Raw genomic sequence first — 12,788 nt, forward strand, 5'->3', positions numbered from 1 at the left:
ACACTGATGTGAATTCATTACTCAGGCTATAAAATCGTGCGTGTGTGTGTGTGTGTGTGTGTGTGTGTGTGTGTGTGCGCGTGCATGCGTGCGTGCGTGCGTGCGTGTCTGTGCGTTTGCATGTGTTACAGTTACAGAAACTTGGCCAACGAGCATGAGACTCTCATGCAGAAGTATCTTCATCTGCTTCAGATTGTGGAGACGGAGAAAACAGTTGCTAAGCAACTTCGACAACAGATAGAAGATGGGGAAATAGAGATTGAGAGGCTTAAGTCAGAGGTAATATGCATTGCGATGCCTTTACGCTGAGGAGTAGGGATGTAAACAAATGCAAATACATTATTGGGATATCAACAGATAATATGATCTGAACACGAACAGCATCCGAATTTTGCAGGAATATTGGATCCCACCGTTCCTCGCTGATTGACACAATTTGCCACACACTTCACACCTCTTCTTCTCAGACAGCTACCTCAGTTAGATCTAAACACACGTCTTTACAGCAGGGCCAGAATCTCTGAAATTCATTTTGAATAAATGTTCAAAATAGAATAATGGCGCTCCTTAAAGAAATTAAGATCTTATATCATTATCATCTTTTTTTTCATTATCAAAGTAACCCCGGTGATTATTGTCTCTGCAATATGAACAGGAATTGCTAGTACACAAATCCGCACAACTGTCCTGATGAAGATTTGCGAGAATCTAAACAGTTAAATACACAGATTGCTGAGATTCATCCTCAGTAACTTTCCACCAGTCCTCACCAAATTTGTTACGCAGTTTTTTTAACCTCATGATGAGATATTGAAGCCTGACACCTTAAGCAACTTGAGCTGAAGTTAGGAATCATCTCATACTATTGGGCAAAAAAAGGTCAAGATTCAAGACTCAAGATTCAAGAGGCTTCATTGTCAATTCTTCAGTTATGTAACAGACATACAGAGAAGCATTATGGTCCACTGCAAGTCTGACTTGTATTTTCCCGTTGTTAATATTTCCTGTTCTATCTCCATGAGGCATATTCATTACCCAGCTTTTATTCAGACACAATTGGAGAAAATCCTAAATCGTCAAAATCCGGCACTTGGGCAGTGACTTGCAGCATCAGACACTGATCCTTTAACTTCGGCATGATAGTCATGGGAAACACGGCAGGACAAGAACAAAAGTTAAGATGGCGAATGTCTGAGTAAGGTGGGCAGGAAGGGTGGTGGATGGGTCCAACAAACACCAATTTTCACCCGTGAGAGCGAATCTGCATCTCCCAACTTTCAAACACTGACATTCACGCAGTAGAGCGGTGTTTGCGTCCTCTAAGATTATGAAGCCAGACCCTGTTCTTTTATTCCTAAACCTAACCACATGCGTTAGTTGTTGGAGTAAGAAAAAAAACATCAATTTGCGTTGTTGTACTGACGTAGTCCATTTATTTTGAAAGACGACAATGCATGTAACAGACAGACCTTGTCCCAGAACCTCAACAACCAACACATCCAGGGTACCTTTCATGTTGCATCTGGACATGGAAGGTCCATGACCAAACATCGATATGTGACGAGGTTGGAGTGAGAATGTGTTGCAGGCTTTTATTTCGTGGCTGAGGTAGCTTTGAGAGGGTGGAAGAAGACAATAGTCAAAAACTCACAGCCACACTCATTCTGGAATTTCCACAGTGTGTGTTGTTTATTAATAACATACACATTAACCTCACCCAAAGCCCTGGTTGTATGGCTGTTACCTTATCATTCATGAACTAAATAGATGCCATATGTAACCTATTATCACACTTGAGCTGAGAGGCAAAACGAAACAGGAGCTCAGCAACAGGCGCTGACCAACTTACTCAACAACGTGAGGTACTGTCTGATGACATCTCATCTGTCATATCAGGCAACATAGTTATGTCATAAAAGTTAATTTTACGATTTGAACTGTTACAAAGTCATTTCTGGGTTATTATGGGTTATTCTGTATATTTTGTTGGAAGTTATCTTGTACATATACACATTAAGAGTATAAATGGCAGCAAAAAACAAGTTAACACAGGGGTGTAGATCCAAATACACATATGTCTGTAATCTAAACAGATACACATAGTAGCCCTGAATTACATCCCTACTCAGGAGCATCTATCTGGGCTATCTGAGTATCTGATTTGGCTGAACTGGGTCTTCTGATGGCGGACGTTAATATATCCAGAATTACAGGATTTTCCATCTATAGACAAATGTGTGGCAGCCACATACGATATCAGTCAGACCTGCTGTAAATAGACGTCCTGAACTGGCACAATAATACTACAATATCACTTCTTCTTGCATCACACACTCATTCCTTTCCAAAAATTGTCTGCGTCCCATCCTCCTCCTCCTCATCCTGCCAGTACAACCAATAACAGCTGAACCAGTGGAGAAATGTTGGACTATGCTGATTATTGTTACGTTAGTCTCGTGTATAAAGTCGTGTTTGAGGACAGAAACGGAAGCCCTGCTCCGTCACAGAGAGAGAGAGACGTGTTCAGGCCAACCGCTTTCCACTTTGCACCTCCTCTCAGGAACAATGCCTCCAATAGGGCAGCGTCCCCCGGCTGTGTTCTTCAGATCAAATAGTCATTTTACTTTAATGTGCAAATGTGATGCTTGAAATCAAATTATGTGCTGAATATGCATGAACACGGTTTTATATTGCATCTCCTCTATGAAATGCAATGACAATTAACTCTCGCCGTCTACAAAGTAAATGGAGACACTTAGCTTCAAACAGTTCAAGGCAGCTCCAGCCTGTCTTTGTTTTTTAACACCCTGTTTACCTCTCGTCAACATGCAGGACAGTTTGGTACATATTGCATTTAAATGACCAATGTAAATAAATATTGATGCAGAGGTACCAGCCAAATGAACACAGCTTAGTCAGGCTAATGTCTCAGTGTTGACAGTGCTCACAGGTCCTGTCCTGTTGACTCAGTCACTTTGTTTTCACGCTGGTACAGTAAGTGAGAAGAGGAGAAGTGTGTGAGTGGGAATGATTGGTCTTTCTTGTGGTTGCCTCCGTGGCAGATCGCCGGGCTGCTCAAAGACAACGAGAAAATTGGCTCCAGCCCAGCGGCCGTCCCAACCGATGACGACACAGAAATCAAGAAAATCAAAAAAGTAAAGCACATGATTTAAAACTGTTGCTGCATTTTTAAGAGAATCATTTTTAGATTATGTGGTCGTAAGATGTTGAGAATCTGACTGTTTCCAGGTCCAGAGCTTCCTGCGAGGCTGGATCTGCAGGAGGAAGTGGAAGACAATCATCCAGGATTACATCCGCTCACCGCATGCAGAGAGCATGAGGAAGAGGAACCAGGTGGTATTCAGCATGTTGGACTCGGAGGCCGAGTACGTCCAGCAGCTTCACATCCTGGTGAACAACTTCCTGAGGCCGCTGCGCATGGCGGCCAGCTCCAAGAAACCGCCCATCACTCACGATGATGTCAGCAGCATCTTCCTCAACAGGTTGGAAGCACTCACAAAATATAATCATACATCTTAAAGGTGCCCTGTGGAGTTTCTTTAACACTAATAGTTCTGGTAAGCAATGTTATTATGAGTAGAAACTCGATTTGTTTATATCTCATGTACATGCTCTTCCACTGATCACCAGTTGGTGTTAGAAGGCCAAGAAACATAAGACAATGTGCCAACAAGAGGCAAGAAAAGACGACTGCTAGCTAACAAAATGGATGTTAACAATACAGATTTAAAAACAAATCACGTATCAGCTTTGCAAATGTTTGACGGGAATAAAATGCAACCATAAACAAGACCACAAGGACACATGCTGTGCATTTCTTATGTGATTACTTTTACGATGAAATGTTAGCAAGCTGTATGCTGGCTATTCTGTCATCCAGACAAAGTAGGATTCTTCAATATTAAAGGAATATTTCACCCACAAAATGACCATTTAAGTATCAATTATTCACCCCACTGAATTTGTGAAGAAAACTTTATTTTTCTCAAATATATCAGCAGTGAACGAAGAATCCAAAAACTGAGAAAGTTTTTGATGAATTGAAGTCACAGACGGCCATGCTTAACAACAGCAAAACTATATCCAAACATCCATTTACCAAGTTTCACAAAATTTATGCAGTATAATCCGAGTCTCATTTATCTAGTCAAATGCTCAGTACTTTCAAAACTCGAAAGCGCGACTCAGACAGCTGTTCAGTTTAAGTGGATTTATTTGCAATAAGGCAAGAAGGGGTGTCTTGGGTTGATCTAGGGCACTGTGGGGGAAACAGGGCATGCAGGCTGGAGTGGCAGGCAAACGGGTGACCAGTGAGTGTGAATCTGGTGCACAGAGAAACAACGTTTAGGCAGAAAATGCAAAAGAAAAAAAAGCAATAAGCAACAAATCAGCCGTGGTTAGTACGGCAAGGTAGACTGAATGATCTGGCGGAGACTGAACTGCACGGTATTTGTCCTGCTGAGGCTGATTAGTGGATGGCTTTCAGGTGAGCAGGCAGACTGGCGGCAGGAGTTGGCAAAATGACTGGTGAGAGCCACACCCAGACACACAGAGAGACAAACAAGGAACCACAAGAAACAACGGGGAGGGGGGAGAACAGCTGACACATGAAGAATGAAGGAAAGGCTCAGACTATGACAAAAACCTTAATGTTTATATTCAGTTATATTCAAAGCCAGACTCCATTGATAAAAACAGTACTTTTACTCCACTGAGCACAGGACATGCTGGTCTACCGCTGCCTCTATCACTTAGTCTGTGTTATTGTGTGACTTATTGTGTGGTGAATCCAAAATACCAAAGTCACACAACAACACAAGTAAACTAAAGATTGAGGCAGCAGTAGACCAGCAGCTCCTGTCTTTAGCGAGGTAAAATTACTGTTTTTGTCAATGGAGTCTGGCTTTGAAGAGAGCATAGAAAAGTTTTACGTTCAGTTCAGTTTTAAATAGTAAGATTTTGGCAAAAATGCATGTGTTAGGGATTGGTAAATGGAGCTGTTTTGTAAAGCGCCTTACTTTTCTCCTGACCACTTAAAGTGCTTTAACACTACATGCCACAATCACCCATTCACATGCACATTTATACACTGTTGGCTGAGGCGAGGAGCATCTGACACCTGCTCATCAGTTACAACTGCACCTGCTTGTCAGTTACACACACACACACACACACACACACACACACACACACACACACACACTCACAGCCACTAGGGACAATTTGAGGTTTGGTGTCTTGCCCAAGGATACTTTGATATGCAGACTGGAGGAGCCGGGGATTGAGCAATCGATGATCCACAGCCACCCCGGAATGAGTTGTGTGAGAGTTTGCAAAGGGATGTTTTGATATAGATTGGTTGTTGTCAAACGTGGACCCCTACAGTATGACTTTAACTCGACAAGAACTTTCTCCGTTTTTGGATTCTTCGTTCACCCTGGAGGCATGCAACAAAAACAAAGTTTTCTTCACAAGTTTAATGTAACACAGCATGTGTAATTGATAAACACAAGGTCATTTGAAGGGTGAAATATTCATTTAATGTTAAGGTTCCAGATCAAGTTTTATTTCCCTTCCGATAAATCTTTAGTGCAGTGAAGACAGTAACCTGCATGCACCCTCACTGGCCTATTCAAAATCCACCCACACTCTCATCCAAGCATGTTTAAGCATGCACACACATGCTCTCATACACACTGTCTGGTGTCAGGGCTTCACCTTTACCACAACTTTATTGGATGTTGGCAGAATTACGAACACAAATTCTGTATTTGCTTCAGAAGATAATCATGTTTCTTTTCTTTTTTTCAGTGAAACTATTATGTTTCTACATCAGATATTTTACCAGGGTCTAAAAGCCAGAATAGCAAGCTGGCCAACATTAGTGCTGGGTAAGAAACACCTCTACTTTCTCTGTTTTATTTTCATTACTATTTTCATAAAGTGACCATTGTGGAGCTCGTTCAGAGTGTGAAATACAATTAAATGTGAAGATGAGATACTCAGAAGAAAGCTCACACAGAACATTACTCACAGGCGTAACGTGTGTGTCATTATATCTTGGTATTGGTCTTTCTGTAGCCGACCTGTTCGACATCCTGCTGCCCATGCTGAACATCTACCAGGAGTTTGTGAGGAACCACCAGTACAGCCTGCAGATCCTGGCTCACTGCAAGCAGAACCGTGACTTTGACAAGCTGCTGAAGCAGTACGAGGCCAAGCCCGACTGCGAGGAGAGGACTCTCGAGACCTTCCTCACTTACCCCATGTTCCAGGTGAGCTCATTTGTCTCGATGATATACACAAGAAATAAAAGCAGACCCATTTGTTTGCTGCAGAGCCGCAGCCTGGAGCCAGATTTTGTCGTTAATTCTGAGCTCTCGCAGCCATTCTGGGCCAAGTTCTTCTCTCCACATATAAATGTTACCCCTGGGCCGTATAATTCACCAACTTAATACTACATGGCTATAGCTATGTCAATGAAACCCAGTTGTAGCTGTCTGTAAAGCAGTTGGCCCGCTTTGTTTTCTGGATATTCAAAGCCGGATGTCTTTTAACAGCACTGTCTTGGATCCAAATGTAAACGAAGAGGAAGGTTAGTCACCATAATGCAAAACTTTTCACTGAAATTTGCCATCATTCTCACAATATATGACAGGTGCTTTTCAGCTATAAGATCAACTCTTTGAATATATTTGAATATTGTTTATATGGTGTACCTTTAGTTTATAGGGTCACTATAAGGTTTTGATTTTAGAGTCCAGAGCCATTTTATCCTGCTCTCTCATCTTAAAATTGTGACTATACTATATACTAAGTCATTTTTAACTCATTCACACGCTTTTTCAATTCTAAGTCAATGCAAAGTTATAGCGTAGAGTAAGTTATGATCTGCTGTAAATGTGTCACTGAGAAAATTCAGACAGGCGGTGTGCATTAATAGCAATTTTCAGTTTTTATTTATCACCTTCAAAGCATACTGACAGACTTATTACCCTATTTGATTCATCGCTAAGTCCCGCCCCCAGATGAAGACTGGCCAATCATACAACAACAACAACAACACAGCTTAGCTTTATTGACTCGAATGCAATCGTTTCAGATTTCCTTCATTTTCAGGCAGGTTTTGTGGATTTGGAGCTAAATGTTGTGTCTGGGGCACATCGTGTATTAATGATACTCGTTACCTGGAGAGGTTGGAAAAAGATATACGTTTCTTCCCTGTTCCAAAACCAATATCAAACCCTGAAAAGTGTAGGGTTAGCTAGCTAGGTACTGAAGATATAGCCTACTGAATGTATACACATGCTGCTTTTGTTTTTTAATGATTATAACATTGAAAAAAGTCTGACCATGCTGTACAGGAACCAGTGAAGGGAAGCAGGGGAACTTTGCTGATATTGAACCAGCTGTGTGTCATCGCATTGTGCACCGATGAATGTTGTTTGACTTCCAGACACCATTCATCTGCACACACTGTGATGCCACACAGCTGGTTCAATATCAGCAAAGTTTCCCTTTATATTCATTGTCTTGTGTGGCGATCAGCAGTGATGTGGTGGTTCACTTTTACACTGTGATCTGTAGCCTATAGTTCGGCTTTAGCTTCTAACTATCTTTGTCTTTTTAACCTGGTGTTGCTGCTGAGTCAGTTTGACATCCTGGATATATCCTTCAAACACAGACTGTAGACCCCTCTGTCTGCTTCTCTCTGGAATCACTGTTTCATTTTTCCAAAAATATGATAATATTTCTTCAGGGAGTGCAGTTAGCTACAGTGTGGGCAATACAGCATAGGATTAAATGATAATTGTAACCGACTAACCGTCTAATTTCCACTTTAAGCGAGCAGTATTTTCAGTCATGTGTTCTGGCCATCATGGCTCACTCAGGACTTGGCTTCAAAGGCCCGCCTCCTTTTAACGCCCTCATTGGCTCTTTGTCCCATATTGTAGCATCACTGATCAAGAACAGAAACAGCAGGCATTTGTCTGCTTTTGCTCAGAATATCCCCGTAGTGTTTTTCATGTCTATAAAAAGCGGTTGTTTTTGGAGCTCAGGCTTTAATAATGGTTCCTTTTCTGGCAAGGCACGCAGTTTCCCGACAGTCCACTCTGCTGGGGCCTACTGCAACCTGTGCTGTGTTGATAATAAATTTTGCTGATGAGGTAGATTGTGCTCTCCACTGATTTACTTCTCATTAGTGTAGGTGCACGTTGGCACGTGTATATTCCCGTGTGTGTGTCTTTGTGTTGTTGTTGTTACATTTATGCAGGCATGTAAGCTCTTAAATTTGAATGTGACTCCTCTGTTGCTTTCTGTTCTGTCTCTGTAGATTCCCCGCTACATTCTTACGCTCCACGAACTTCTGGCCCACACACCCCATGAACATGTAGAGAGAAACAGTCTGGACTACGCCAAATCTAAGCTGGAGGAGCTTTCCAGGTACTTTAAGTCATAGTCAAGATTTGCAGGGTATCTCAACTTAGCAATGCCACTTTACACAACATAAAGAGCATAGGTTTGGTCTCTTCCACCCAAACAAATGATGTTATCTTCTGTTTTTATATATTTACAAGATGGTCCCACTCCAAAATATGACCACATAAGGTGTTGTTACAAGCAGATTTTATGACCAACATTTCGTTTTTTTGTTTGGTAGTAACCTCAAGTGGTCTTAGTAGCTGAATTATTACGGGAGCAAAGGAGGAAGTCAGGCGGTGTAGTACAAAGAGCGAGAAAGTTTCCTTAAGGTAGGAAAGAGGGAAGGCGTTTGGGTCAAACAAGCACTGGACTTCCATCCAGGGGATGGTGTCATAAATACATTTTTAGTTTGCTTTTAAAATATGACACTGTTGTAGCAGTTTGTAGTACAAGTGGAAGAGAATTCCAGAGTAGGACCATGGTGATTACAAAGGGGTTACATCTTTTTTTTTTTTTTTTTTTTTTTTAGTAAAAAGCTAATGTAGAATATAATATTCAATCTGTTGCTCCGCATCTTTTCACTCTGCAGGAAGGCCTTCTTTTGGCGTATTTGTGGACAATGTGGATCAGCAAAGCCATTGGAACAAATCTGAGTGCAACAATTTTGCCCAGTTTAAAACATTTGTTAGAAAAGTAATTAAGTGTTAGCAAATGTAATAAGTTACATTACTTTGATTAAGTAGTTAAAATAGCTATTTTATTACAGTTTTAACAGGGTAACTGGTAATCTGTAACCTACTACATTTCAAAAGCAACCTTTCTAACACTGCTCATTCCATACTGGATCCCTTACGGTCTTGTATAGATTAAATGAAAATGATGAAATGTCCCTTTTTCCTAGAATCATGCACGACGAAGTGAGCGAGACCGAAAACATCAGGAAGAACCTGGCGATAGAGCGTATGATCGTAGAGGGCTGCGAGATTCTCCTCGACACCAGCCAGACATTTGTGAGACAAGGTAAAGTGCTTCAGATCCTGGTGAAGAAACCTCAGATTCCACAGAAAAGTAAAACTGCAGGAGAGGGGGCTTTCCAGTCTGACAGCCTGTTCTCATCTTCTGCCTCGTATTGATGGGGAAATACTCAGTTGGGTTTTTTTGGGTTTTTTTTAAAAAAGCCCATTTCTCTCTCTCTCTCTCTCTCTCTCTCTCTCTGGGGAACAACGTCTTTAATTTCCAAGTGTAATTAGACTGTTCAGAGGCAAACTGATGATGAATCTGGGACTGTAAATGTCACACGTCCCCAACAGGCCTTGATGGATGAGGAGAGGGAAAACAGAAATGGTAGATTATTTAATCCTTAGTATCTCATGTGACTCTATGTGTATTTATATGTAGAGGAAGGCCAGACAAGCATTTTGATATTGATTCTTTCTTTTATTCATTTTCTCCACCTCCTCTTGCTCCTTTTGTACCATGCCCCCCCCCCCTCCGTCATTGTCTATTTTCCACTCACACATATATCCTTCTCTCTTTTTCTCCTTCTATTTGCACACACTCTTTTATTACAACATACAGGGTCTCTCATCCAGGTGCCGATGAGCGAGAAGGGCAAGATCACCCGTGGGCGACTGGGCTCTCTGTCTCTGAAGAAGGAGGGGGAGAGGCAGTGCTTTCTCTTCTCCAAGCATTTAATCATCTGCACCAGGGGTTCTGGGGGAAAGCTTCATCTCACCAAGGTGGGCCTGCGCTGCTGAGCTAGCAGTGGAGCTGCTCCTTATTTCAAACATCACAATCTTACGACACCGCCAAAATAAAAAAAACCTGAATCTGTGAGCTAAACTGAACAGATTAACTGTCGGGAGGGGTTAGAGGGGGTTAGAGATGTCGTGGCTTTTATCAGTGGCAATGACCGCTGGAGCTGCACACGCTCATACACACAGGCTCATTTTACTTGTCTGAAGGTTAATCACCACAAGCGACTCCTTTGTCACTTATACATTGTTTTTTTCTTTTCTTCTGAATAGCGACCATAGCCACTGTAGAGCTGCTGTATGTAACTCTGGAGAATGGTAATTGATTATTGAGTTGCATTACCAGGTCATGAGATACAGACACATTGGCTTGGCAGTTCAGTCCGACTATCAACCCAAAGCCCAAACCCACATACAGTCTGATTAGATCGTAGGTGAGCCAGACCCGTAAAACCATTGCATAATATCCGATAAATAAGAAACCAAATGTTTCCCTTTTTGTTTAAAACAGTACATTTTAAAAATGCTAATCCATTTACAAAACAGATGACAAAGTGTCTGTGATGTATCCAGAAGAATAAATGCAATTTCAACAATATTTCTCAGTTTTTCCACATTCAGTCAGTCGACTACTCACTGTCATTACATGATATCACCACAGCAAACTAAAGCAAAAGATAAGAACTGTAAAAGAACTGGACTAAACAATCAATTACCATTCCCCAGAGTGAGATACAGCACCTTTAAAGAAAGTCTTTTTTACATTTTAATAAAATTCCACCCTGTTTGTAATACTATTTATAGCCAGCAGTTTTCAGCTATTGCCATTTTACCATGTATTTACATTCAGTATTGTCTTTATTTGTTGATTGTTATAATTATTAGTGGCAGGGTCCGCCACTTCCACACCAGATCCATACATGACTGTTTTTATCTCACTTAATCAGCCTCATTGTTTAATCCTACGGTCATATTAGAGCTGTGTTATAAAAAGGAGAAAGCTGAAAGACACATGGTGAATGGTGATGGCCAATCTGTAAATGACTAACAAGTTCTTGCACCACGAAGGGAGATTATGCCAAGAACATTTGGGAGTCTATACAGAAAGTAAACAGACCATCTTTTGTGCCACAATTGTTCATCAGTCTAATGGCTTCAGGAAGATAACCAAATTTCCCTTTGTTTTGTTTTACATGCAGTCAAACTACATCACATGCCTAATAGCATTAGCTTACAATAAAGCCATAAAGGACATGTGTGGGGTGATTGATAATTATATGTGTCTGTTTGAGGACTTGTGTTTTGCTAAAAATGTTCTAAAATTCACAGTAGCAGTCAACTCAAAGTCAATGACCCCTGAACTTTGTAGTGTAGATGTATAGTAGGTGTAATGTTACAGAGCGTTGAGTCAAAAGAGGCTGTAGAGAAGACACTAAATACATATTGTATGTTGTTCCCAGAATGGAGTAGTCTCGCTTATAGACTGCACTCTTATGGAGGACCCGGAGGGGACAGACGATGAGTGTGAGTGTTTTATTCATAGAGCTATGCATCATATGTACCATGTGTGCTAATGTACATAATGTATGATTACTACAGCATGCCAGAATGTATCAATATTTTATCATTTATATTTGGAACAATTGAAAATACAGCTAAATGGTGATTTTCCCCTAGATTTTTGTTAATGTGTATGCAGTATAAACACTTGTAATATATGCGTTTTTATGTCTTTACTGTTTTGTGTATGAATTTATGGAGAAAATGACTTCTAGTTATGTTTTTGTGTTCGCCTCAAAGCCAAATCAGACAAGAGCGGCCAGGACATGGAGCACCTGGACTTCAAGATTGTCGTGGAGCCAAAGGACAGCCAGTCATTCACAGTCATCCTGGTCGCCTCCTCGAGGCAGGAAAAGTCTGCATGGACCAGTGACATCAGCCAGGCAAGTCAACACGCATCACAGTCCCCAGCAGTCAGACGAGAAGCCGAGGATGTCGGCAGAACGCCTGCATGTTACAGAACTCACTAACATTCCCTCTGTCCTCTCTGTTTACTTCTGCTGCATCTGCTCCACAGTGCATAGACAACATCCGCTGCAATGGGCTGATGATGAACGCCTTCGAAGACAACTCCAAAGTCACAGTGCCACAGATGATCAAGTAAGTTATTTTTTTTATATGCAGCTCTTTGCAGTTTCTCCTTTTCCCTGGCATTGATTTCTAATTTTGTTCTACTTCTTTTCTATTTTCTGAGTAGGTCAGATTCAAGTCTGTATTGCGATGATGTCGACATCCGCTTCAGTAAGATGATGAACTCCTGCAAGGTGCTGCAGATCCGCTACGCCAGCGTTGAGCGCCTGCTGGAGAGACTGACCGACCTTCGTTTCCTCTCCATCGACTTCCTCAACACCTTCCTGCACTCCTATCGCGTGTTTACCACCGCCGATGTGGTGCTAGACAAGCTCATCACCATCTACAAGAAGCCCATCAGTGCCATCCCTGCTCGGTGAGTCACATGACATGTTGACAGATTTGAATGTTGCAAGGTTGTTGACGGCATTAACAATAGAGAAACAAATCTAATTTGAG

At 41.5% G+C, this 12,788-nt stretch overlaps 1 protein-coding gene across 1 annotated transcript in view; it reads left to right on the forward strand.

The window, feature by feature from the left end:
* Window positions 1-12,788, forward strand: part of rasgrf1 (Ras protein specific guanine nucleotide releasing factor 1) — a 33,504-nt gene that overhangs the window by 5,638 nt on the left and 15,078 nt on the right. The window contains exons 3-14 of the mRNA XM_049575195.1: window positions 132-279; window positions 3,063-3,155; window positions 3,250-3,503; window positions 5,833-5,912; window positions 6,103-6,296; window positions 8,357-8,466; window positions 9,347-9,465; window positions 10,024-10,184; window positions 11,660-11,723; window positions 12,000-12,142; window positions 12,277-12,359; window positions 12,457-12,705. Of these exons, the coding sequence (XP_049431152.1) occupies window positions 132-279; window positions 3,063-3,155; window positions 3,250-3,503; window positions 5,833-5,912; window positions 6,103-6,296; window positions 8,357-8,466; window positions 9,347-9,465; window positions 10,024-10,184; window positions 11,660-11,723; window positions 12,000-12,142; window positions 12,277-12,359; window positions 12,457-12,705 (1,698 nt within the window). The remainder of the gene's footprint in view (window positions 1-131; window positions 280-3,062; window positions 3,156-3,249; window positions 3,504-5,832; window positions 5,913-6,102; window positions 6,297-8,356; window positions 8,467-9,346; window positions 9,466-10,023; window positions 10,185-11,659; window positions 11,724-11,999; window positions 12,143-12,276; window positions 12,360-12,456; window positions 12,706-12,788) is intronic.

Source organism: Epinephelus fuscoguttatus, linkage group LG4, assembly GCF_011397635.1.
Source record: "Epinephelus fuscoguttatus linkage group LG4, E.fuscoguttatus.final_Chr_v1".
NCBI classification, from domain to species: Eukaryota; Metazoa; Chordata; class Actinopteri; order Perciformes; family Serranidae; genus Epinephelus; species Epinephelus fuscoguttatus.